At 45.1% G+C, this 25093-nt stretch overlaps 1 protein-coding gene across 3 annotated transcripts; it reads left to right on the top strand.

The window, feature by feature from the left end:
* Positions 1-188: 188 nt before the first annotated feature.
* On the top strand, positions 189-24984 carry FHAD1 (forkhead associated phosphopeptide binding domain 1). 3 transcript variants are annotated; one of them, XM_042479815.1, is made up of 22 exons: positions 189-319; positions 2249-2356; positions 3635-3841; positions 4985-5261; positions 5964-6028; positions 6980-7210; positions 7567-7690; positions 8721-8851; positions 10573-10638; positions 11577-11681; positions 14777-14884; positions 15138-15212; positions 16021-16173; positions 16357-16552; positions 17625-17695; positions 18061-18195; positions 18319-18426; positions 19798-19887; positions 21209-21434; positions 22233-22314; positions 22449-22555; positions 24136-24984. In XM_042479815.1, exons 2-22 carry the CDS (start codon positions 2261-2263, stop codon positions 24297-24299), a joined length of 2817 nt encoding a protein of 938 aa, XP_042335749.1. In that variant the 5' UTR covers positions 189-319; positions 2249-2260; the 3' UTR covers positions 24300-24984. The 3 variants fall into 3 exon arrangements, with proteins under 3 accessions (XP_042335749.1, XP_042335748.1, XP_042335747.1); XM_042479814.1 differs by having other exon boundaries at positions 4982-5261; XM_042479813.1 differs by having other exon boundaries at positions 3596-3841; positions 4982-5261.
* The last annotated feature ends 109 nt before the right edge of the window (positions 24985-25093 follow it).

Genomic DNA, 25093 nt, shown 5'->3' with positions numbered 1-25093 from the left:
AGCCTTCACTGCGGAATTAATGCACTTTGATAAACTGCCGCACAAACTCGATGCGCTGGGATTCCAGTTTATTATTCCAATGTGTAATTTAGCCTCCCATGGCTGCGTCTGCACATGACACTAATCTAGCTGAGGCTGCGGCCTAGCCCTGGGTTTGTTTGGTTGCCGCGGCAACGCTGGGGCTTTCCCTGGTTCTCTCGTCCCGTTCTGTCGCCATGGAAGGGGGGTCGCTATGGCAACGCACCTGGCCTAGCAATGTCCAGAAGCCTGAGACGGAGGCGAGGCAGCTGACCGAGGTGTTGGTTCGGCCGGAAGGGAGGTGGGTCGGGGCCCCTGGGAGGTTGGGTTGAGGATGAGGGTTCAACCCCAGGATCCCATGCCTCCAATGCTCAGTCCCTGGCACTCACCAGAGATCCCGTCTCCCCCTGAGCATGCGCAGAGCATCGCTTCCACCAATGGCGTGCAATTCCAGCGGAAAGGATTTTGGAGGGTGCATTTCAACTGCAGAAATGTTGCATTTTTGCATTGCGCTACGGCTGGCATCACCATCAGCGCCACATCGACCTCCTCCTTCCTTATTCCTTATTCATATTTGGCTTTTTTGGTACTAATTTACTGCATCATTTGTACCAGTTTAATCCCAACTCGTAATTCCCCATCAATCCCTGAACCTAACGGTAACACAGTCGGCCCTCTGTGCTCGCGGTTTCAGCTTTTGCGGATCCGATTGTGCGCAGGTTCGATTTACTTTATCTATTGATCGACTGTAAGTCGACCTCGTGTATAAGTCGAGGGCAGGTTTTGGGGCCAAAATGATGGATTTTGATATCACTCCTGGATAAGTTTGGAGTATTTCCACGAAGGTCGGTTGCTGAGTACGCAACTCGTAGTTTCCTCTCTAGTTGCACCTCCCAAAAGACATCGAACAGCTCCATCCTTCCTCCAGAGGAACGCATAGCCTTTTGTCTTTAAAACTGGTTTTGCCATCGGATTTGAAGTTGTGCTTTTTTGAAAAAGGATGACTACTTCACTTGTAATAACCGCAGTTGAGAACCCTTACTTACCTCTTACTCACTGTTTGCATAGCAATGTGTCGCTCTAAAGCAAACTGGTAATTCATATAAATATATATCCAAGGAGGAAATGGGAGGCAGGGTTGAAAATCCAGACCAAAATTGCTTCCTTTTGACTTTGTCATTAGCAAAACGCCTGAGAGCAGGGCTTGCTACACAAATTCCGAAGACGGGTGTGTTTTTTGCTTTAATGGAAGGGATTTTCACACACACACACACACACATATATGTATACACACATACATATATACAGTGGACCCTTGTTATCCTCTGGGGCTTGGTTTCAAGATCCCCCGCAAATAACAAAATCCATGGATGCTCAAGTCCCATGAACTATAATGCCATTGCAAAATGCATACTGACACCTATATTCAAGCCAGTGAAAGTCCGTTTTCGCAAGGGGGTCCGGAATGGATCCCCTGTGAAACAGGAGAGGTAACTGTGTGTGTGTGTGTGTGTGTGTGTGTGTGTGTATAGTGTATGTATGTATATATATATAGTGGAAAGGACAAAGAGGGCACTGGGCATGACCGGGCATGTGTGTGTGTGTGTGTGTGTATTGGAAAGGGCAAAGAGGGCACTGGGCATGACTGGGCACCAGATTACTTGCCACTTTGGGCCACTACATCTGGGACGAAGTTGTTGTTGCTACCGTTTTGAATTGTGTTGCTTTATACTTGTTGTTCGCTGCCTTGAGTCCCTACGTTGGAGAAAGGTGGGATATAAGAAAATAAAATAATAATAATAATAATAATAATACTGTAATTTGTATAGGGCCATTAATATGGATAGTAGTGTACGCAAATAAAGCCAACCAAACCAACCCACAGCGCTTCCAGAGGCATGCAATCTAAGCATATATGGAATATAAGCATTAGAATATATGGAAGCGAGGGCTTGTTGTCACCGTTTGCCTTTGTGCCGTTTCTGACTTGTGGCAACCCTAAGGCGAAGCGTTTTAAACTATGGTTCAGCTATGAACTAGCTATGCCCAAACTTTGGTCCTCCAGGAGTTTTGGACTTCAACTCCCAGAAGCCCCAGCCAGCTTGGCCAACAGACAGGAATTCTGGGAGATGGAGTCCAAAACATCTAGAGGACCAAAGGTTAGGAACCACTGAAAAGGTATATTTTGTGCCATCATTTTGTGACTTAACCTTGCTTCTTTCTTTTTTAGACCGAAGGAGCGATGAAGGCTTTTCTGAAGGGTCCCGACAGCATCTGGGCCCTGAGGCCAAAGATCACCCTGATAGGAAGGCATGAAGATGCGGACATTATCCTCAAGGTTGATATATGATATATGATAGGAATATATGCTCATATATATGCTGCTCATCGAAAGTCTTGCGCTGTTTGTAATAGTTCGGTTATTGTGTCAGTTTCGCTGAATTGCCAACATGTTTTATTTTATTATTATTATTTTAGGGCTTATAAGTGTGGCTGGTCATTGGGGAACTGTATACGAACCCCCATCTGTCTGTCTGTCTGTCTGTCTGTCTATCTATCTATCTATCTATCTATCTATCTTATACATTTTCTCTGTAGTTTTTAAAATACGTTAAAAATTCCAGAAATTAAAGAATGAAATGTAATAGAGAAGAAGAAGAAATAGGTCTGCGGGGATCTTTATGTACATATATATATTATGTGTGGATCTCTCTCTCTCTCTCTCTCTCTCTCTCTCTCTCTCTCTCTCTCTGTGTGTGTGTGTGTGTGTGTGTGTGTGTATAATATTCTCTCTATAGTTTTTAAAATACACTAAAAATTCCAGAAATTAAAGAATGAAATTTAATAGAGAAGTAGAAGAAATCTGTCTGTGCAGATCCTTATGTACATACATACATATATACATATACCGGTATATATATTCTCTCTATAGTTTTTAAAATACACTAAAATTCTATATGGGTTGTGTGTGTGTGTGTGTGTGTGTGTGTGTATGCGGTTACTTGGAGAGGCATAAAATTGGAAGGGACCTTAAAGACCATCCAATCCCACCCGTGCCTCAGTACAGGACTCTTGCGACTGCATCTTTCCAATACAATATTATGGGTTTCACAGCATCCATATATATATGGGGACTTAAGTCCCTTTTGAATCTCAGGCTTTTCAAAGGGCTTGCTTCTTTCCCTGGAATGCAATCGTGCCGGGTCTGCATTCTTGTTTACGCCAGAAAGCTAATCTTTATTATGAGAAGTACAATGAGATGGAGAGATAGGACAGGCTTAGTCCAGACTAACCGAATACGCTCTTTGGGCACATCTGATGTGCATCAGACACATCTAATATGGTTCATCAGGCACTTCTGAACACTTCTGATGTGTTCTGGCTCTTCTTAGCCAGCGTCTCCCTGATGCACATCGGTGCCCAATGCGGGCCATGGCACATTGCTTTTACATAGTAATTTTCACAGCAGCTCCTAGGTGAATACGGACATTGCAGAACTGCTCCGTTCTGTTTGACACACGTGAAAGTCCCCCTACAAAGAGCTAAGTCCCCAAGCATGGTAAAACCTTTGCTCCAGGCGGTTTTGATGCTTTGGGTCCTGGACCGTAACTCTCAGTCCGCAGGGATCGAAGACCACCACGCAGCCCTCGAATTCAGCGAGGCAGAGAACAGCTTCGTCCTGCGGGATTTCAACTCGGCCCAAGGGACCTTTGTGAACGATTGCCAGATCCAGAACGCGGCGGTGAAAGTCGGCCCGGGAGACGTCTTGCACTTCGGTCCCAATGGCGCCGCTTTTGAGCTGGTGCTGGACAATGCCCCTCAGGTAACGGCGGCATTGTCAGTTTGGTAAGGCACTGGCAGAACACTTTTCTTTTCTGGCATTCCAGTTTTGAACATAGGCAACATGGGGTTTTATCACGATGCCCAGAGAGCAATCAGTGCGCTGAATTCCAAGTAGAAGCAGTTTGCATAAGTTAATCATTCCATCCGCAGCCCTGCATTGCAATTGCTGCCAGCGCACCATGATGCGCTTAAGAGTGTTGGACTCAAATCAGAGAAACGTGGGTTCATATCCCACATTTATAACCACAAAGCACACAGACTCCTCTTGGATCTAACCAATCTCGCGGATGTTATCAGGGTAAAACCGAGAAAGGGATATCTGTACATATTGTTGCAGACATGGGGTGCAAATAACTGGAAACCGAGGCCCATGGTAGGAAAGGAAAACAAGTTTTCTTCAGCTGAAGACTCGCGGGGGAAACATTTCCAGAGCCTGCAAACCCCGATCTATGCTCACATCATTATTTGTAGATGTTGAAGTTTAGGCTTATGGTCTAAGAGTTTACCAAAACCGTACAGATGGGAAAGGGGAGTGACCCCAAACGCTCTAGAAAGCGTTTCTAGAAACTCTACTAGAACATGGCCACATAGCCCGAAAAACCCACAAAAAACTATGGATGCCGGCCATGAAAGCCTTCGACTTCATATCCCTTCCTTCAACCAATTTCTGGCTAACACAGTACTTCACATGTCTACGCACTGACCTGACATTTGCTTTTCATATGACCTGGTCAAGCAAGCAAGCATCATCCATTCGCTTTATAATATAGCTTTTCTATATATCCCTAGCAATATCCACATCAATATTGTACAGTCTTTTTGAGTATGGATAGGGCAATAAAGAGGACAGAAGGAGTATCAGCCACTGTCAATGATCCTGGGCCATCAGTTGTAATAAGAGGTTATACTAATTTTACTAAGAGAATGTGGATATTCTGCGTTGGCCAGAAATCCACTACTTTCGCTTCAGAATTCAGGGTCTGAGCTATCCTTTCCTTTCTCCACAGAAGCACTGACTTCATGGACTGCAAAATACTCAGAGCTTAGCAAAGCTCATAGCGTCCTGAGTTGTGGGAGGTTGTATTCGGTTGTGTATAAACCTTCTCCTTCCTTTTCCCAGCAGGTTTCCTATCCCCCGGTGGGTCGCCGCCTTGCCTGGCCAGGGCAGCTCCAGATAGTGACAGAGACGAGAAGTCCTCCAGCGGTGACAGCGCCATCGCAGTTTCCAAGCCTTGCGTCTCAGTCTTCACCGCCCACGAGCCGCAGCTGGTCCTACGTCTCCAGCGGGGCCTCTCCGCATCCGCCGCGCCGAAAGAAGCCCATCAATGCTTGGGGCAGAGCCATCGCGTCGCCGTCTTTCTCTCCTGATGCTTTCACCAGGCCGTCTGCGGTTGTCGGAGGTACCGGCCCATCTTTTTCTTGCACCACCTTCGAAGTGGGTTCAGAGGCTCATGACGCCAGGACTACTTGGTCTGAAACTGAGAATTTTATCATTCTGATGCAGCGATCCAAGGAGGAGCTGTCCTTTCCTTTCCCGAAAGCCCCTGGGAATAATACTACTGTATATTCTCACGTATACGTCTAAAAATATTAGTCCAAAAATCAACCCAGAAAGTCTCGGTCGATTTATCCATGGGTCAGTGTTCATACTGTATTTTAACTCTTACCAAATAGAAACTACCTCCCTTCTCTGAGTAGTAAATGGCAAGAGCTTAGTCCATCCTTAGAGAACCTAAAAGAAGCACCAGCCCCCTCTACTCCCTCCATTGCTGCTATGCTTCTGGCCTTTCTTAAACCCTGAGTAATAGGAAAATGGTGGTGTCTGGTATTTGTTTCCTTCGCTTTGTCTTTTATATCCCTTGTTAAACGTCCTTTTATCCTCAGCTTATCCACGGATCGTATCAAACTCCATTATTTTGGCTACAAAACTTGCCCTCGACTTATACATGAGGCTGACCTATAGTTGAGTATATACAGTATGTAATTTCATGTCATTGTTCCTATGCAGTACCTCCGTCTGATATGTTGGCAACACTTGCTCAGTTTCAGTGTCAGGCTTTCCCTTGACCACATTGTGGTTTGGTTCTTGCATTCTGTTCCAGGGGACGGAGGTGCGACTGGACCCCTGACCAACGTCCATCAAGGGGACACGCTTCTCAAGGAAAGGGTGAGGTGCCCATCTGGACATATATTGGCACTATATTTTGAACAACAAACAGATGTAAAATGGGTTTTCCAAGGGTTGGGACACGCTGGTGACAAAGTACTGTCCAGATGAGACTCTTGGCAGTTTGGAATTTATTCCATGTGAAAAACTCACTTGATTTGTTTGGTTTTGCACAGAAAATGGCATTTTCTGCACAGAAAAGAGGCAGGGCACAAGTTTACTCAGTGAGTTTCCAAGGCTCAGCGGGGATTTGAACTGTGCTCTCCAGAGTCGCAATTCAATATGAAGTCGAAAGCTTCCATGGCCAGCATCCATAGTTTTTGTGGGTTTTTCGGGCTCTGTGGCCATGTTCTGGAAGAGTTTCTTCCTGACGTTTCGCCAGAATCTCTGGCTGGCATCTTCAAAGAATGAGATATCCTGAAGAGACATCATCTTCTCTGAAGATGCCAACCACAGATGATGGCGAAACGTCAGGAATAAACTCTTCTAGAACATGGCCACATTGCCCAAAAAACCCACAAAAAACTATCATAATTCAATGCTCAGACCACTACCATGCTGGCTTTCTCATTCTCCGTTTCCACAAAATGATTCCAAACTGGTCAGCAACAATCTCTGGCAGTGATTCGGAGTGAAACTGGTATCTTTCAGATGTTGCAGCCTACAACTCTCATCAGCCTTAACCACTGGCCATGCTGACTGGGGCTGATGGGAATTACAATTCCAAAGGTTTGGAAGCTGCTGTGTCGCAGCGAGCAAATTTATGGCATGTAAATATATATATATATATATAAACTTAATACCTTGCAATATTCTTATGACTAGAAGAAGAAACCTGGAGCTTTGTAGGAAACCCAAGAGTCCACTTTCGGGGGAGGGAGGGGAGAATGGTAGCCTTCATGGGGACAAACATGGTGACATGTCACAAGCAACTCTTGTTTCTCAATGCAGGACGAAATGATCCTGAAACTGGGGAACGAAATCGGCCGACTCTCTGCCTTCGAAAGTGAATGCAACCGCAAAGACCTGCTGATAGCTAACCTTCAGAATGAGATTGCAGCCATGGCAGAGAAGTTGGCAGCGGCTGCTCCTAAAAGAGAAGCCGAATTCCATCAGAAGCTGCTGGGCCTCGAAGAAGAAGTGGCTGCAAAGGCGGAAGAGATTAAAGCCTTGAGGGAGCAGGTGTGAGGCTCCCCAAGGATAATAATAATAATAACAACAATAATAATATCATAATAAAATTTTATTTGCATGCCGCCTCACCCGTGGGATTGAGGTGGCTTAAATTAACAATATTATACTGATGGCACCGAGTTCAGGATCACACTTAGCAGTTATAGGGAATGGGCACTTCCCCCCCTTGTGATTAATCCATTTTCCTTCTCGCAATGGGGTTTTCTCAGAGAGAAACATTTCCAACAGTCAGACTTGCAAATCAAGCCCATATGTACCTTGCAATGACGATGTGCACCTGAATCCGAATTGGTGCGAACGACCTGGGCTTACCTTTTGTTTCCACGTTTCTGTTTTTGGTCCAGATCAAAACCTTGCAGAAGAACACCAGTGAGGTCATGTACCATTCCCTTTCCGAACGAGACTTACAGATCGCACACTGGAAGCAAGAGACGGAGACGCTGAAGAAGAGCTATTCCCTTACGACCGGTATGCTTTGCAACGGCATTGCTTATATTGCTCCGCACCTCCAGCATTGGCCATTTGCCTTTTGTCCCTTTGGTAGCCTCTTCCAACTCTGTAGCATTTATCACACGGGTCCAAACTGCAAAAATCCCGTACAGAAACAGGATGTTTACAAAAGGGAGTGGGGAAACACATAAAAGCAAGTAGTTTTTCACACACAACGGGGTTAATGTGACATGAACCCGAACAGAAAGTAGACGAAACCCACCCCTTTTTAGTTTCAGGATTTTCCAAAAGGAAAAAAGGAACGGATGTCTAGTTTCCATTCAGGTTAATCACATTAATTCTCATTGACGCTAGCGTTGTCTGAAAAACAACCCACTTTTGTGAGTTTTCTGTTCAAGTTAACCCCAAACATCATCTGAAAAACTACCCACTTTTGTGGAGTTCAGAGACATTGTATTTTATTGTATGTTAATGTTTGTAATGTTGTTAGCTGCCTCGACAGGATCCGTCCCATGTGATAAAATCCTATGACTCTTTGCAAAATAGTGTGCCGTCTGTGGCTGATGAGAGTCGCAGTCCAGTACTTCTCAAGGGGAACCCATTTTGGAAAAGAGTGTCTGAGATTATGGAAATCGTTCCCCTTTAATTGCCATCTTATCTCAGGTAGCCTTCCATTAAGCTCCATCCGGATCCAAAGGGAACGCAAACTTAAACCAGTGGTTCTCAACCTTGGGTCCTCCTCCTCCAGGCATTTTAGACTTCAGCTCCCAGAATCCCTGATCATTTGGGCAAGCTGGCTGGGACTTCTGGGAGTTGAAGTCCAAAACATGAGGAGAGCCAAAGGTTGAGAACCACTGGTTTAAATCAATAGTGAGTTCCCAGTTTTATCCACAATCATTTTTTTCCACCCCTGTTTTTGCCAAAAATGCTCGTATTCCTTCTCCTCCTCTTCGTTGTCCTCCCTTAAAACATCGGTACAAGAAAGTTTCCCTTCTTTCCATTTTGTTCATATGTACCCTTCTAAGTTTTGTGTTGTCTTTCCCCGCAGGGCTGGTGACCAGTTTGCAAAAAGACATGACCTGGAAGGACCAGAAGATCCAGCAGCTGAAAATGGAGGGTGAGAAATTAAGGAGAGAGAACAGGGAGAAAGACAGCCAGCTTGCCCACATTTCTGCCCAGGTGAGCATGTCGCCTTTTCCCAATAGCAGCTGGGATAGTGAACGCTTCAAACTGATGCATTTGACAGCGGATCCCTTAGTGGTTCTTTTTAAGAGCCGCATCGATCTGCATCTCTGGGAGTGCGACCACGCTGCCGAATCGATTCGGATGGCACTGCGCCATTCCTGGAAATGGAGGTACCTCCATTTTAAATCGACACAGTGGTCAGATGGGATCAGCAACGGGGTTAAAATGCCACTAAGAGATTCGGTAACCTAAAACCATAGTGAGAAGACCGAATCAGTTCTGAATCGGCGCTGAGACATGAATCTCTTCATTCAAAGAACTAAGTGAACAACCCCAATGATTCTTTGCCAGAGAGCTTGAGTGCCTCCCCAAACTACAGATCCCAGAACACTATGATTCTATGAAAAGTAGTTCTCTCGGTCCTGGACTGTGGCTGATGGGAGTTCTCCTTTCAAGAGCATGCATTGCTACAAGTAATGCCTGACCTTGCTCTTATTTGTCTGTAGAGATCTGTCCTCCATTGGAACCGAAATCTCATGTTCTTTCCCAACCAGGGAATCCAATTGATAGATAAAGCCTTGCCACACAAGATACTTAGCTAACTTATCCCCAATCCAGACCACCCTTTCCGCAGCTTGAAAGTATGGGAGACGCTGTTTGATAGTTTTCAAAGGATAGGTTAGATCCATGGAAAGAAAATGCCGGTCGCTTAAGCGGAGCCATGAAATTAACATATAGGCTGTAATTTAGAGAATTAAACCCGTCGAGGGTGTCAGTGTAATTGAAATTTCTACTCGGTAAATGAGGAAACAGCGTAACCGATGATATTCCCAATAGGTTGGAATTTAATATGTTTGGAAAGGATCAATTTTCATTTCAGTTCTGATTTCCTGGATAAGTGGGATTTGATTATTCATTCTCAGAGAGATACTTACATTAAATAAAATGCTAATGCAATGCCAGATTTCTGTCGTACTCTTTTAATAAAGTGTGTAGCCGTACATCATATACTGCTCTAATGATGCAGTTTGTGCAGAGTCCAATGGATCTTATTTCTTCTTATTAGTTATAAAATAAATAATGCAGGGATGGAACTATGGTTTTTAAAAAAATGCAGGGGTGGAACTATGATAAAAAGATGTCTTAGGTGTACTTTTTGACCGCAGCACCCAGAATCCCCACGCAGCATGGCCATGGGTTTGTTTGCTGGGGGATTCTGGGAGTTGTAGTCCAGAAAGTCCAAGCTATGACGTGAATGCATGCAAACATTCAGGTGCAAAGGCTTTTTGGATCAGCTGCAAGCGGTAGGAAACTGTATGCGGAAATGGATTTGCAAGCCATAGAACATCGAATGAAATGTGTGTTCGAAACCAACCATATAAGTGACAAACAGGTTTCTTTTCCCCTTAAATGATGGCTTTCCTCCAAGGACAGACTGACTTTGGTGTTTATTAGCTGACCTTTGGGGTCCGTTTCACCATTGCGCTTCATTCAGCGGCGATGTTTTGTAAAGTTGTTTTTATTTGTCTTTATGTTGGTACGAACGCGTGGACTAGATTTTACTTCCTTTTTCTATTTTGTCTTTAGTGGTCTTTTTATTGTGAAATGTGACCTTGTTCTTAGTCTGTGAAAGTGATAGTAAGGTGCCAATGCATGCTCAGTTGGGGATATATGTATCAGTTGATCACGTTTTCCTTCATCCGTGTTTGTTGCAGTGCTCTAGAATTAAAGAGGAAACCAAGCGTGAACTCAGGGAGAGAGAAGTAAATGCCTATGAGAATGTGAGTTAGCCTTCTGTTTGCCGCACTAATGTGTATGCGCAGCCCCGACTTCTGAGCCAACATTTGGCAACTTTGCCTTTTGTGCCATGAATACATAATGTAAGTGTGATCTGCAACACAACGTTGCCGTGGTCCTATTCGGAGTTTCGGCAAGCCGTTCCATTAATAATATCCATAAATCTAATTCCATTTGATGGATAAACATCTATTTAACAACTTTCCGTGGCTTCTTAACATGCTCAGACGTCACTGGGATTATTTGGGAGGTTAGATTTTCCTTTTTCTTCCCAAAAATAACAACACTTACTTATATTTCTGCAAATTTTGGGGTTTCTCCAAACATATTGAAGCCTCCCATTCCTTTCTTCAGTGCACTCCTCTTAGATCTCACATCTATGGCTTTCCGCTAGGAGTGCTCAGGAATTGGGTACGGTTTCAATACTATTTAAATAGAAATGGGACCATGACCGTGGAGTTTATCACATGACGGAGAGCAGGAGTTGACCCCGTTAATATCCCCGAAAAATTGCATCATTACACGAAACGATTTCAGGCGATGTTGCGCAAAACCCCCCATTGATGTGGTCACTGATTAACGTGCATCTTTTTACTTTTGGGATTTCAGCGACGAAGCATATCACTTCATTTGTGCCAGTGCGTGTGATAACCATTCGCGCAGTTACTCGCCATTTCCACTTCATTTGCGGGCTGCTTTAAACTCGCTTTAATCTCTCTTTAATGCCGAAATCAGCCCCAGTGTGATAAACTCCAACGACTTGGCACAAGATGGAGGTTTTGGTCTGTAGGAGGTAGTTAGAGTTTCTTATCGCTTCTAACCCAGAGGATCTCTGCCTATATTTCTCACATACTAACCTTACCCCGGAATAAGGGTCAGTGTAGTTTCCCACGACTTATCCTGATTTCTTCCCCTTTCGCAGCACGTTGCTGAGCTGGAACTGCAAGTGCGGAGGTCCGAAGATGACATGAAAAAGTGCCGAGCGGAACAAGACACTTTGGCCAACCAACTGGCCGAAAAAACAAAGGTAAATAACCCTTTTCTTCCAAAATGGGGTCTTTGGTCACTCTTCTGGCTGACCGCTAGATGGCAAAATAAGCCCAAATGAATGGAAATACAGAGATCAACATTGCATGGTATGGTTAGATAGTCTTGTCACTTGGTTTAGAGACTTTCTTTGTCTCTGCTGTAAGATCTGTCCAACAGGCTTGACTCAGAATATGGAGGACTCTGCATCTCTGGAGGTCTTTTAACAGAAGTTGGATGGGACATCTTTCAAGGATGCTTTAGTTGTGTTTTCCTGTATGACAGGTTGGAATAGATGGCCCTTGTGCTCCCATCCTACTCTTAAGGTTCTCTGGATGATCATCATCATCATCCATTTATTAATTCATTTATACCCTGCCTGTCCCCCCAGTACTGGTTAAAATTCTTATTAAAATACCGTTAAGCGGTTACACGCATCCCTCCACATTCACTGGGGTTAGGGACACAGACCCCCGTGAATGTGGGAAAACCACAGATAACAAAAAGGCTATGTTTTGCACCTGAGATAGCACCTCTCTAGGAATCTCTAGGTCCTCCAATGCCACTCTGTGAACAACATCTGCCAGACATTGACCACGGAGTTGCACTGGAGAAGCTACAAAGTGGAGGGTTCTCTCTAGGAATCTCTAGGTCCTTCAGTACGACTTTTGGTTAAAGCTGAATATAGAGTTGCGGTGGAGGACCTAGAGATTCCTAGAGAGAACGTCTTAATAATATTGGTGAATAATCAAAGCTACAAAAGTCAAAGCCGCAAATGTGGAGGGGTGAGTGTGCGCAGAATCAGGAACGCATTCAAACAGATCCATTAAAAGACAAAAAGATAAACATCAACAGAGGAACAGATCCCATTGCAGCCCACTGATCTGGGCTGCCTACAGTCTCCCAGGTCATTGCATAGAGCTAAGGGTGGGTTTGCACCTGGCAGCCCACTGCTGGATCCCAAGTTGTGCTACCTGCATCAGCCTCCGACACCCTGCCGTCTTCTCACCTGGAATAATACTGTGTCCAGCTCTGGCCCCACAATTCAAAAAGGACACTGAGAAACTGGAGCTATGTGTCCAAAGGAGGGAGACTAAAAGGCCCTTATCAGATGAGTGTGGAACTGGGGGTCTTCTGCACTGGGCGATTCGAATTCGCGTTATTTCGCAAAGTACTGTCATACCTGGGAGTCCTTCCGCATTGGCAGGATTCAAATTGGCCAATCCGCATTCGCGCGAAGTGCAGAATGTTTTGTCACACCGGTGCTCAACATGAGGATTGGCCGATTCGTATCAGCCGCCTCGCACATGCTCAGTGGTGCCCTGCATGGGTTGCGACCTTAAACGCTTCCGGGGTGAAAGGGGAGGTCACGTCATGACAGCCCGGTAAACAGCTGGAGAGCCAGCTCATGCACATTAACAATCGCGATACAACGTGCCCGTTACTGTTTCCTCTCTACATTCCTGCTTGGTTTTAACGTTACCATGACCTTCCCTTGCAACAAATTAGCAATGCCCGGTTCTACGTGTGTGTGTGTGAGTGTGTCTGTATTTATTCTGGGGGGGGGGGAGGATCAGTTCCAGCGGCTGTCAAAGAGGCTGGATGGTCATCTAAGTCAATGGGGATGCTTTGATTAAGAGTTCCTCCTCCTCCTCCCGGCTTGGGATCCAGCCTGGGCTGCATCCCAGGCAGGGAACAGGCACAGGGCCGCTAGAATCGCGGCAATCGCCGCCGTTCCAACGGCCTCCTCCTCCTCCTCCCGGCTTGAGAGGCAGCCTAGGCTGGTTCCCAAGCCGGGAGGAGGAGGAGGAGGCTGCCTAGAACCGGCGATTCCCGTTGCCCCGTGCCTCTTCCCTGCCTGGGATGGCAGCAGGATGCCTCTCAAGCCGGGAGGAGGAGGAGGAGGCCGCTGGAAACGCCCCCCCCCCCCCCGCTTCCATGAAACCGGGCAAGAGGAAAGACCCACCGGAAGTAAAAATTGGAATCTGGGGGTCTTGCGATGAAATTCAGGACTGGGTAGTCACACCAGACCCATTCGCACTGAGCCCCAATCCAGGATATCGCCAATCCCCTTATCAGCGCACTGGCCAACACGCTCCAAAAAGAGGAGCCAGTACGCATTCAGTTCGGCAGCTCACGCATTCACGTGAGTGCGGATTGGGCCATTCGAATGTTGGTATGATGGTATTGTGTGAAATAACGTGAATTCGAACCACCCAGTGCGCAAAACCCCCAGTTCCACACTCATCTGATAAGGGCCTAAAATGGTGAAGGGTCTGGAAACCATGAAGCCCTATGAGGAACGACTACGGGAGCTGCGGGTGTTTAGCCTGGAGAAGAGAAGGTTAAGAGGTGATATGAGAGCCCTGTTTAAATACTTGGAGGGATGTCATGTTGAGGAGGGAGCAAGCTTGTTTTCTGCTGCTCCAGAGACTGGGACCCAATGGAGCAATGGATGCAAGCTCCAGGAAAAGAGATTCCACCTCAACATTAGGAGGAACTTCCTGACAGTAAGGGCTTTTTGATAATGGAACACACTTCTTTAGAAAGTATTGGAGTCTCTTTCTTTGGAGGTCTTTAAACAGAGTTGGCCATCTGTCTAGGATGCTTTGACTGAGAGTTCCTGCATGGCAGAATGGGGTTGGACTGGATGTCCCTTGTGGTCTCTTCCAACGCTATGATCCTAGGATGCTGCATGAGGCTGCGAGCAAGAAGTCGTCTCCATTAAGGACCATTAAAGGGGAGCTTGAAAGCAAAATGAAAACTTCTGAAATGTTCCAGTCTGACATGGGAGAATGAGATAAGCAAGGACTGAAATTGCTCAGGGGCATCATTCGGTGGGTGCGGGGCACAGACCGCCTTAGGCGACGCTTCAGAGGAGGGCATCATCCGGTGTGCTGCTTTTCCAGTCTCGGGGTCTGCTGGGCAGAAAAGCAAGTCACCTCCCTTTCCTATTCACAGACCTGGAAAAAGCTGTTGGAAGAGAAGAGAGCAGCATTAAGAAATGATGTCAAATATAGTGGGTGCACCACTGCCGTTGCTACTCCTGCCATGCTTTGGACCAGCCTTGCTAGGCCCATTCTTTCTCTGTTTCAGGCTGAAGGGGAGCTGAGAGACGAGTGCGAGAGGAAAGCACAGCAGTTGCAAGAAATGGGACGCAGGGAGCGCCTCATGAAGTCGGACATGGACCGGGCAGCAACACAGGTAGGGTCAGTGGGATCGCCGTTTCATTTGAATTTAATTTAATTTTAATGTTTAATTTCACTGCATGCTTCGCAAGTTACAAGTTGACCATGTGTTGCATCCATAAAGTATATATCTCAATTATATTGAGTTCAAATATTTATACATCGAGGGGTGCCTTTCCATCCCTCTGCATTTCTGCAAGGCTTGGAAGTCGCCTCTGTGCATTAAATTTGACCGTTGTTCCTTTTTCATTCTTTTTTACTGACGTCAGGCGCAGGGCTTTAGAAACCAAATCGCTGAAATACTGTTTTTCCAACTTCCGGAGAAGTCAGTGACGGACCAAGAGGTGAGATCTTGGTCTCTTTGCAACATCTGCCTTTTGTTGAAGCACAATTGCGATGGTGTTGGTGCGGGTCACAATATCTTACCACCCAATGGCCACCCAATGGCCAAGAGCGAAGGACGGGTCTGTTGTATCGTTCATCTCACAGCTACAAACATGACAAAGGGAGGATGGTTGTGTGTCGCCAGTTTGTCTGGCCTGAATACAGTTGACCCTCCGTTTTCTTGGGGGATGTGTTCCGCCTCTCCGCGAAAATGGAGGCTTGCGCTTATTCAAGACCCATAGGCTTGAATGGGGTGCGCTGCCGGATGCATGCACCATTGCAAATAGCAGAGGTCTCCCCTCCGCACATATTCAAGAGTTAAGAGGGGCGACTGTATAGGGTTTTTAGTCAAGTGGCTTGGGAAGGGAGTCCTTTGTGAGCCATCTTGGGTCCAATTTGGGAGGAAAACAGCATATAGATTAAATAAATATAACAAAGATGTGTCTTTGAATTTGGCCAGAAAAGGAAAAATGAATCTGATTTTGATTTTGGTCAAAGATGGGCAACTTTAGGACATTCAGTGGCTAGTTTTCCGCCTCTGAGGTTCACTGGGGGCCACATGGAAAGCCAAAAAACAATATGCAGAAGAATGCAGAAGTCCAAGAAAAATGGGTCTGGGGCCCTGATTCCTATCTATAAAGTCAGTTGCTGTTTATTAAGGCTTCCAAGAGAAGGAACTCATCACCTTTCTTTCTTATTTTGGCTGGGAAAAGTTCAGGCTGAAAAGACGTAACAGCTGTTTTATGCTTTCTTTAAACCCTGCGTCAGATTATGGAGAAGATACAGCAAATCCAAGCGGCCAACGTGGAGTATTGCCAGAAGGAGATGGAGCTGAGGGAAGAAATGCACGTCAATGAATCCGAAATGGAGGAAATGTCGGAAAACGTGGCGACGCTGAAGAAGGCACTGGACCGGTTTCAGGTGCCAGGATTCATGTTTTAATAAACGAACATACATTCTGCACTTTCGGATGCCTTATAACCAAAGCTTATATGTGTGTGTCCTGGTGAAACTTTTAGTCTCAAGTTCTTTTCGGCACAGATCTATATTATTATTATTATTATTATTATTATTATTATTATTATTACGTATTTTCTTTCTCAGGACTTCTTGCAAACTCCCTATTGCAGCAATAGCTTGAGGAAGGAGATCTCCGGTCTTCAAAATACCTTCCTGGTGCCACCGGTTTCAGATGTCCAAGCCGCGGTCGCCAAAATCCTGGACACTTTGCTGAACTGGGTGGATGCAACGGAAGGTCTCCTTCGAGACGTGGGTCTGGATGGATCCGGCTCTGGAAAAGGTCCTCCGACCATAAGCTTGCCCTTGACTGGTTTTTAACTTGATGAGATGCTTAGAATTGTTTTCTAGAAATCTCTAGGGATCTGTCTTCAGGATGCTTGAGGAATGATTTCCAAATGACTCGCCTTCGACAGAATATGTATTATGGACCTCAGATAGGTCTAACACCTTGGACAGCTTTTCAAAGTTTAGACTAAAACCCAGAATGGGTTCCCCCTTGGAGCAACATGAAGCATGAATGTTGGACTTAAGACTATGGGAAACTAAGGAGTTTATCAGACAAGGGAAATTGGAAGTATAATCCAATGGCAATCCGAGCGCAATCATGGGGTTTAATGTTATTGCATGATAGAGTACCACATGCAATTTCAGGCAATGGGAAGTCAATCCGAATGCAATCCTGGGGTTTCATGTTATTGAGAGGTGATCACACGCAATTTTGGGCAATGGCAAGCTATTTTGGGGCAATAGGAAGTCAGTGCAAACACAATTTGAGTTCACTTAAATTCGCTGAACTAGCAAATTCATGTAAATGCGTTCTGGCCCCACTTTCTTTTCATTCAAAATTAAGAGAAATTCCTCACACACACACACACACACACACACACACACATACCACATACACACACACAGTATACACACACACACACACACACACACACACACACACACACACACGATATCTTGGAGATGAGGCCCAACTCTAAACACAAAATTCATTCATGTTTCATACACACCTTACACACATCACCTGTAATTTGATAGAATAATTTTGTGCATGAAACAAATTTGGTGTACACCGAACCCTCAGAAATATTTCAGGCTTTCGACTTCTGGATCTGGGGGAGCCAACCGGTATTGCCTTAAAGCCAGAAACAACTGGAAGCCACACACAACAAGGACAATATACAAGTGTCCCAGCTGTCCGCACATTGCTTTGCGCTGTTCCTTTTTGGCCTGGGGTCATTGCCGGACTGCCGTAAATGGAAACGTATTGGGTTTTCTTGTAACGCAGTTGCATTCCAGGAGCAAAATGAACTTGGTCCTCACCGTTCTTCTCATTCCTTTGGCAGGAATGCCCTCTTATATGAAGCAGCTGCGGGACCTCCATTGTAACACTATGGGCCAACTTCAGACGTTACAGGTAAAAAAATAAAATCTTCCTTTGGATGAATATAGGCCTGTTACAGACAGCCAAAATAAAGCTGCTTCTAGTCTTTTTGGAGGTATGCTCTTTAAATGACGCATGGGTCCTAAGAGTCCAGAGGTTGCGCCAAAGTCACACTCGATTCCTAAGCACTGGAGTGCAGCTTTGGTGCAGCTTCCGGATTCTTTGGATGCATGCATCATTTAAACAGCATACCTCCAAAGAGACCCAAAGCAGCTTTATTTTGGCAGTCTGTAACAGGCCATAATAATAAAAATAATAATATGATTTATTTTTAAATGCTCTGTTGTCCCAGATAGAAACTCCCAACTCAGTCTGACGGTTTGGATCTTTCTCCATAGGACCAGCTAAAAATGGCCAAAGACTCTCAGGATACGATGCTCCAGGAACGGCTGAAGGAGCTGCAAGAAAAACTCGAGGAGGAATTTCAGGGCAAAGAGAGGGAAGATCTGGAAGTTGAGAAGGAGCACAGAAAGGTCGGAGGGACGTGCCTTTTTTGTGCTTCAACATCTTGTCTTAGGATGGGACAACATTTGAGACCTGCATATGAATCACCACCATAAAGAAGCCATTAAACTGGGGCTTTAACTCTTTCCCAGGTTCTGGAGGGAATGGCTGCCCTGGAAGAAGCAAAATGGAAGGAGGCCATTGGTGAAGAAAAGAAAAGGGTCGAAGATTTGGAGACGCGAGCAAAGCAACTGTCAGAGGTGTGTAGAGATGTGCAGGTGTCTCCTATCACAGAATCCTAGTTGGAAGAGACCCCAAAGGCTATTTCGTAGCCCTTGCCCAAAACGCTAGCCACTGAACAACCATGCACATCCATGCTCTGCTGTTACATGTGTCTTGGCAAAGTATGGCTTGCGTCTTCTGAGTGTTTGTCTTCTGAATTACTACTGAAAAACTATGGTTTGAGACTTGGATAATGTATATGTGTCCACTCACAGAATTGAAAATGCAGGGATCGTTCAAGATGTCTGGTCATAGGGCTGTGCATTTTCTTGTGAATGGTACACATGCCCCAGACTTGTTTAAAGACATCTGGAAGGCATAACAAGTTTAGAAGCAGCTTACATCTTAATTTGTCACAGAATGATAGAATCGCAGAGTTAGAAGGAACTGCAAGGGCTATCTGACCCATCCAATGCACATGCACCATGCAGAAATGCGCAACTAATATATTTGTTGTTCTGTGGGTTGACTCCAGCTCAGAGCAACCTTCTGTCAGGGTTATCCTGGCATGATTTATTCAGAGGAGGCTTGCCATTGCCATCTTCTGAAGCTGAGAAAGTGTGATTTGTTCAAAGTCACCCAAAGGATCTTCATGGCTGAGCCGGGATTTGAACCCTGATCTCCTGAAGTCCTAGTCCAACACTCAGACCATTATGTTGCAGCTAATATATCAGTGGTGGCGAACCTATGGCACACGTGCCAGAGGTGCCACTCAGAGCCCTCTCTGTGGGCACACATGCTGTCACCCTAACACAGAGTTTCTTGCTAGAAAGCCAGAGAGACGTGGCACTTTGCAATAAATAAGTGGGGTCTGGGTTGCAGTTTGGGCGCTCAGTCTGTAAAAGGTTCACCATCACTATGTAATATATTCTGCCTTGGAAATCCAAAGATTGGTTATTCTGTGTAAACTATGTTTGAGCTTTGGGCACAGCATGGAAATACATCTGCGACAAGCTTGGGGTGAAAGAGAGAAAGGATTTTATCACATGGGATGAATCCTGTGCAGAAAGTAAATTTAAACTGAAAGCAACCCGCATTTGAGGGTTGTTTTTCAGACAACGTTCAGGGTTAACCTGAACAGAAAGTTGGATAAAACTGCATTTGCAGGATGTTTTTCGGGTGACGTTTGCATGAAAGAGAAATGACCCAAGCGCAAAGTCGTCAAAACCAGCTCCTTTTAACTTTGGCTAAATTCCGAAAGTACAAAGGCGCTTTCCGTTCGGGTTGTTTTCACGCCATTTCTCTTTCACGCCAACGCGTCTGACAAACAACGCCCAGACTTTAAAGAATGATTTCCTGGTTTATGTCTTGGCTCTTTCTAATGATCTCTTGTATATTTTTCACTGTAGGCGCTAGAAGAGAAAGCAAAATCGGAGGCAGCTGCCAATGCCAGAGTAACAGAGACTCTGGAGAGCCTAGAAGCGGCAGAGAGGAGAAAGGTAAGTGTTAAGGGAAGGCAGAAAGGGACTCGGTGCAAGGGATCTTCAGCTGGAAGCCCATTGCCCAAATCCGAACCGGAAAGAGAGTGACCGCCAGGAGGGAAACCTATAGGAATGAGATTTTTGGCAGGTTGCAGTGATGGAGAGATGTGGGTTATGGCTTCATACCTCCCATTTAACCTAAGTACTGGATGTAGAAAGGTTTCAGATCCAAGAAGGTCAAGAAGGAAATACAGTGGGCCCTTAGTGAGCACTTGGGTTTGGTTCCAGGACTCCATGGATACCAAAATCCATGGCTGCTCAAGTCCCATTATATTCAAAGAGTATCATTATTATTATTATTATTATTATTATTATTATTATTATTATTATTATTATTATTATTATTATCATCCCTTGGTATCCGCTGGGGTTTGGTTCCAGGATCCCCTGTGAATACCAAAATCCATGGGCGCTCAAGTCCCATTATATACAATGGCATACTAAAATGATATCCCTTTTATAAAGTGGCAAAATCAAGGTTGGCTTGTTGGGATTCGTATATTTTTTGAGTATCTTCAAGCCATAGATGCTTGAATTCATGGATAAGGAGGGCTGGCTGTATCTGGAGAGAGCAATTTAATGTCCAGCATTTGGAACTAGGCTTTATAAATTTGTTCTCATTGTGCAGATTCACCTTGCGATCTGATCCTTGATTTCTGTTTTTCCCCTCCTGTACACAGTCAGTGTGCACATTGTTGTCATTGTTGTGTGCCTTCAAGTCATTTCCGACGTACGGTGGCCCTAAGGCACACCTATTATTGGTTAAACCCTGTGCAGAAATGAGATTTTAAAATCCGCTTTTGCAGGTAGTTTTTCAGACCACGTTGGCATCAATGAGAAATAACGCGACATTAATCCGAACACAAAGTCGACAAAACACACTCCTTTTTACTTTCGGGAAGTTTCCAAACGTAAAAAGGAACAGGTTTTGTCGACTTTGCGTTTGGATAAACGTCGCGTTATTTCTCATTGACGCCAATGTTGTCTGGAAAACTACCTGCTTTTGCGGGTTATTTCTAATCTCTGTTCGGTTTAACCCCAAACGTCATGTGAAAAACAACCCGCTTTCTTTAAATCACTTTAAATCAGGGTTCTGCATGGGATCCGTCTCGTGTGATCAACTCCTTAGACTAGAGAGATCTTCCTTTTTACCTCGTACCTGGTCCTTTTTTAAACACTGGATGTAATGGTGACTGAACCTGAGACTTTATTGCTTGGATCCCTTTTGGTTCAAGGGAGTTTCCTCACCTGTGGATCAACCTGTTTCTGCGTTTTCCAGACTCTGGTGGAAGAGAAGTTAATGGTCTGCGAGAAACGCCTGGAAAGCCTGGAGAAAGAGAACGAGGCGCAGAAGCGGAAGCATCAGGAGGAGACGTCCGAATACAAGGAACAAGTCAAGCAACACTCCAGGACAATCGTGGATTTGGAAAGCAAATATGTGGAAGCTGCCCGGCACGCAAAGAAGTCCAAGGAAGAAAACGGGAACCTTCAGAAGCAAATAGAAGGTCAGTCAAGAAGACAGATAGGTCTATACCAGTGATGGCCAAACTCTGGCCTTCCAAGTGTGTTGGACTTAAGCTCCCAGCATCCCAGGCCATTGGCCAACGTGGCTGAGGCTTCTGGGAGCTGAAGTCCAAAACACCTGGAGGACCAGAGTTTGGACATCACTGGTGTTTACAATCTATATAATTAAATGCTTTTGCTGTAGTCTATAAAACACATGCTGATTCTTTTTCTTTTTAATTCTTTGGTGCGCTCTGTTTGCCGTCGCATGTTTGCAACGTGGTCCCTAGTGCCCCTTCCTTTTCTGAATCCTGCTTTCACCTCTGGGGTTTCTCTCTCCATGTGCGAATGTTGGGCTTTATTTTGCTTGCACCTAAGTCCCTTCTCAAATTTAGAATAGTCCCCTGGGTCAAAAGGTTTCCTATTTCGGACGATGCATCCATGGGGTGTTTGTCATAGAAGCCATCGTGTTGGAAAAGACATTTTTCCTTTCTCCGTTTTCCTCGTTCTGCCTGTTTCAGAGCCCCAGGACTTTGCCCAAACCCTGTCTCTAGATGGCTTGCTTAAGGAGTGCTTGGATGTTCCAGAGTGTTCGTATTAAGACCAGTTATTAAAGCGTTTTAATCTGTTGACTGGTAGAACATTCTTATCCGTTTAAGCTAAATGGTTCACTGGTTAAAGAATGATTTAAATGAAACTATTGACAGACCGCCTTCCCAAATTTCTCAGAATTTTTGAGTAGCAAGTCGTCTCCGTGTTCATTTTTGGCTTTCTTGGGTATGTTTCCTTTTTCCTCCTAGAAATGCAGAGGAAGTCTTGCAGATCCTTGCCTGCCTGTTTGCAAGAAACCATTTCCCCGGAAGAGTCCCACAGTTTCTGGAGGTAAGCAGTTATTTGCTCTCTCACCCACCACCAACGTTTTGTCATCACCCTGCTTTGCAGAAATGGAAGAGGTATCAGGCTGTTACCAAAATGCACTTGAGCGACGACACGTTTCTTTTTTGGTCTCGCTCCAGGGAAGAACTCAGAGCCGCCAGACAGAAAGTCTTGTCCAGCGAGGCTGTCATGGCGGAACTGAAGAAGGAGCTCTCCGAAGCCAGAGCCAGGGTCTCCGACGCAATCGGTTTGTGATTTCAGTTGTACGGTTGGAGTATTGGAGTGGGACTTAGAGTCATCAAAATCATAGAGTTGGAAGAGACCCTAAGGGCCATCCAGTCCAACCCCATCCTGCCATGCAGGAACTCTCTATCAAAGCATCCTCAATAGATGTCTATCCAGGCTCTGTTTAAAGACCTCCGAGGAAGGAGACCCCACTGGACTTGGGAGATCTAGGTTCATTGAACCACAAAGCTCACTTGGTGACTTTGGGGCCATCGTTGTCTTAGCAAGGCCTACCACGCAAGATTGTTGTGAGGATAAAGTTGGCAACAGGAGAGCCGCGTATACTTCCGAAAGCATAGGGAATGCAAGATATGCAGTCGTCCCTTTCACGGGGGATCCATTCCAGACCCCTGCATAAGAGAAAAAATGCAGATGCTCAAGCCCCATTCAAATGAATGGGGCCTGTGCCCATGGTTGTGCAGCGGCGGGGCATGGGGTGCATGCCACGGGAGCGTGCGCCATTGTTTTCTTCCTTCCAGTGTATAACACAGGCACACTGTAGTTGTAATATACCCATTAGCCCCCTAAAACTTTAGAGCAGCCTTGCTCAAGTAAGCACTGTCCAGATGTGTTGGACTTCAGGTCCCATTATCCGCATCTAGCATGACTGAGGATATTGATTCCAGCTCAACATTAGGAGGAACGTCCTGAGAGTAAGGGCTTTTCGGCAGTGGAACTCACTCCTTCCTCTGAGATTATAGTGGAGTCTCCTTCCTTGGAGGTCTTTAAACAGAGGCTGGATGGCCATCTGCCAATGGGGATGCTTTGATTGAGAGTTCCTGCATGGCAGAATGGGGTTGGACTGGATGGCCCTTGGGGTCTCTTCCAACTCTACGATTCTATGATTCTATGAGAGCTGAAGGCTGTAGGGAGAGGATTGCCTTTCCGAACAGAAAAAGAAGATAGTGTCAAGGAGGGGATGCATCGCTGCATTGCATTATTGTCGGTTAAGCATCCCAAAACTTGACAGCCGTCCTCATTTCTCCAAAATGACCTTAAAAGTTCCTTAACGGAAAGCAAGTTTCTTTGAAAAAGTGCATTCAGGGTAATCTGTAAAAGCATCCCCCAAAGATCTGGTGTTTGTTCTGATTTCAGAACATTGGTGCTTCATTCTCGCTACCTTTTAAACCGGATCCCGATTCGGCTCAAACCAGTTCAAACGGCGCTGGTTCCCACTTAATCCAAATTGCTGAAGCCATGCTCCAGACTCATTTAACCCACATCTTTTTGATGCTGATTTTTCCCCCTGCTTCTTTTTCAATAAACGAAATCTGCGCAAGTGCAGACCGCAAGCAGATCAGAATCTATTCACATTTCCCCTTCGGCCGGCTGGAACCGAATTGTTTTGAATCAGTTCGTTCGTGAATGCAATCGGGGCAAATGCAGCAGGAGCCACGCTCCGCTGCCGAATCGATCCATCGGTTCGGATTGCGTACCGATTTATCTGCATTGCAGTTTGAAAACCCAATGCATGAGGCGTTCCACAAAATCGCAGGTAAACTGCAAATACTCCACCGCCATTTAGGACTTCTCTTTGCTCAGGAGAACTCAGCGAAAAGCAGAAAATGGAGCTGGAGCAAAAGCAAAGCCTCGTCCACAGCCAAGGCCAAGAGATCCTCCAGCTCCAGGAGAAGCTCTTTGAGATGAGCAACCTTGTGGACCAGAAGGACTCCGACCTCAAAATAGTCAGAGGAGAATTAAGGTAAACTGACCAAAAGCTTTGGCATGAAAGAAGACAAGGGACTGACCCACAATAATCTAGCTGCCAAGCCTTTAGGTTAAAATCACATGTTAAGAGAAAATGCCTGTTCCCAACTCCTATAGTATTTCCCATCCAGACCTGCAGCTCCTTCGAGGCTCACAAATGACCAGTCGCATTGCCGCACGCCATCGCCATTTTGCGACTGTCACAAAACGAAACCAATTTATATGGAAGTATAAAACTATGCTAATTTTGAGGCTGAATTGAAGACAACCTTTTTTAGAGAGCCATTCGAAATCACTGGTTATTAATCTGCTGCTTATTTTGTTGTTGTTGTTGTTTATTGTATACTAGTTAGTTATTATTTCAGAGATATTTTAATCATGTCATGCTGTCGTTTTAGATCGGACACCGCTTGGCAGGTTTTTATTCTTATGTTTTTCCTTCGTTATTTTATTTGACCCTTATTATGTATAGCGCTGGGCAAACTTTACAGCGCTCTATAAATGATGATGATGATGATGATGATGATGATGATGATGATGATGATAATAATAATATAAGTAGGCAAGTTCATGCTAAAGATAAACAGACACCATTTGCCATTAAGAAAACTCCACTTCACTCTCTTTCCTCCTCCTTCTTTCTCTTTCTTCCTCTTGTCTTCCTTTTACTTCTTTCTCACTTCTTCTTCCTCCTTCTCTTCTTCTTCAATGTACAAAAAAATCTATCTATCTATCTATCTATCTATCTATCTATCTATCTATCATCTATCTATCTATCTATCATTCTCTTTTA

Source organism: Sceloporus undulatus, chromosome 7, assembly GCF_019175285.1.
Source record: "Sceloporus undulatus isolate JIND9_A2432 ecotype Alabama chromosome 7, SceUnd_v1.1, whole genome shotgun sequence".
Classification (NCBI taxonomy): Eukaryota; Metazoa; Chordata; class Lepidosauria; order Squamata; family Phrynosomatidae; genus Sceloporus; species Sceloporus undulatus.
This window is presented reverse-complemented; position numbering and strand designations above follow the sequence as displayed.

Bases quoted from the DNA above. Each gene is read 5' to 3' on its own strand.
- FHAD1 (XM_042479813.1), top strand. From the start codon at position 2,261: ATGAAGGCTTTTCTGAAGGGTCCCGACAGCATCTGGGCCCTGAGGCCA. The intron at 21,435-22,232 runs GTCAGTCAAGAA...TTTTCCTCCTAG, and splicing joins CCTTCAGAAGCAAATAGAAG to AAATGCAGAGGAAGTCTTGC. The intron at 22,556-24,135 runs GTTTGTGATTTC...CTCTTTGCTCAG, and splicing joins CAGGGTCTCCGACGCAATCG to GAGAACTCAGCGAAAAGCAG.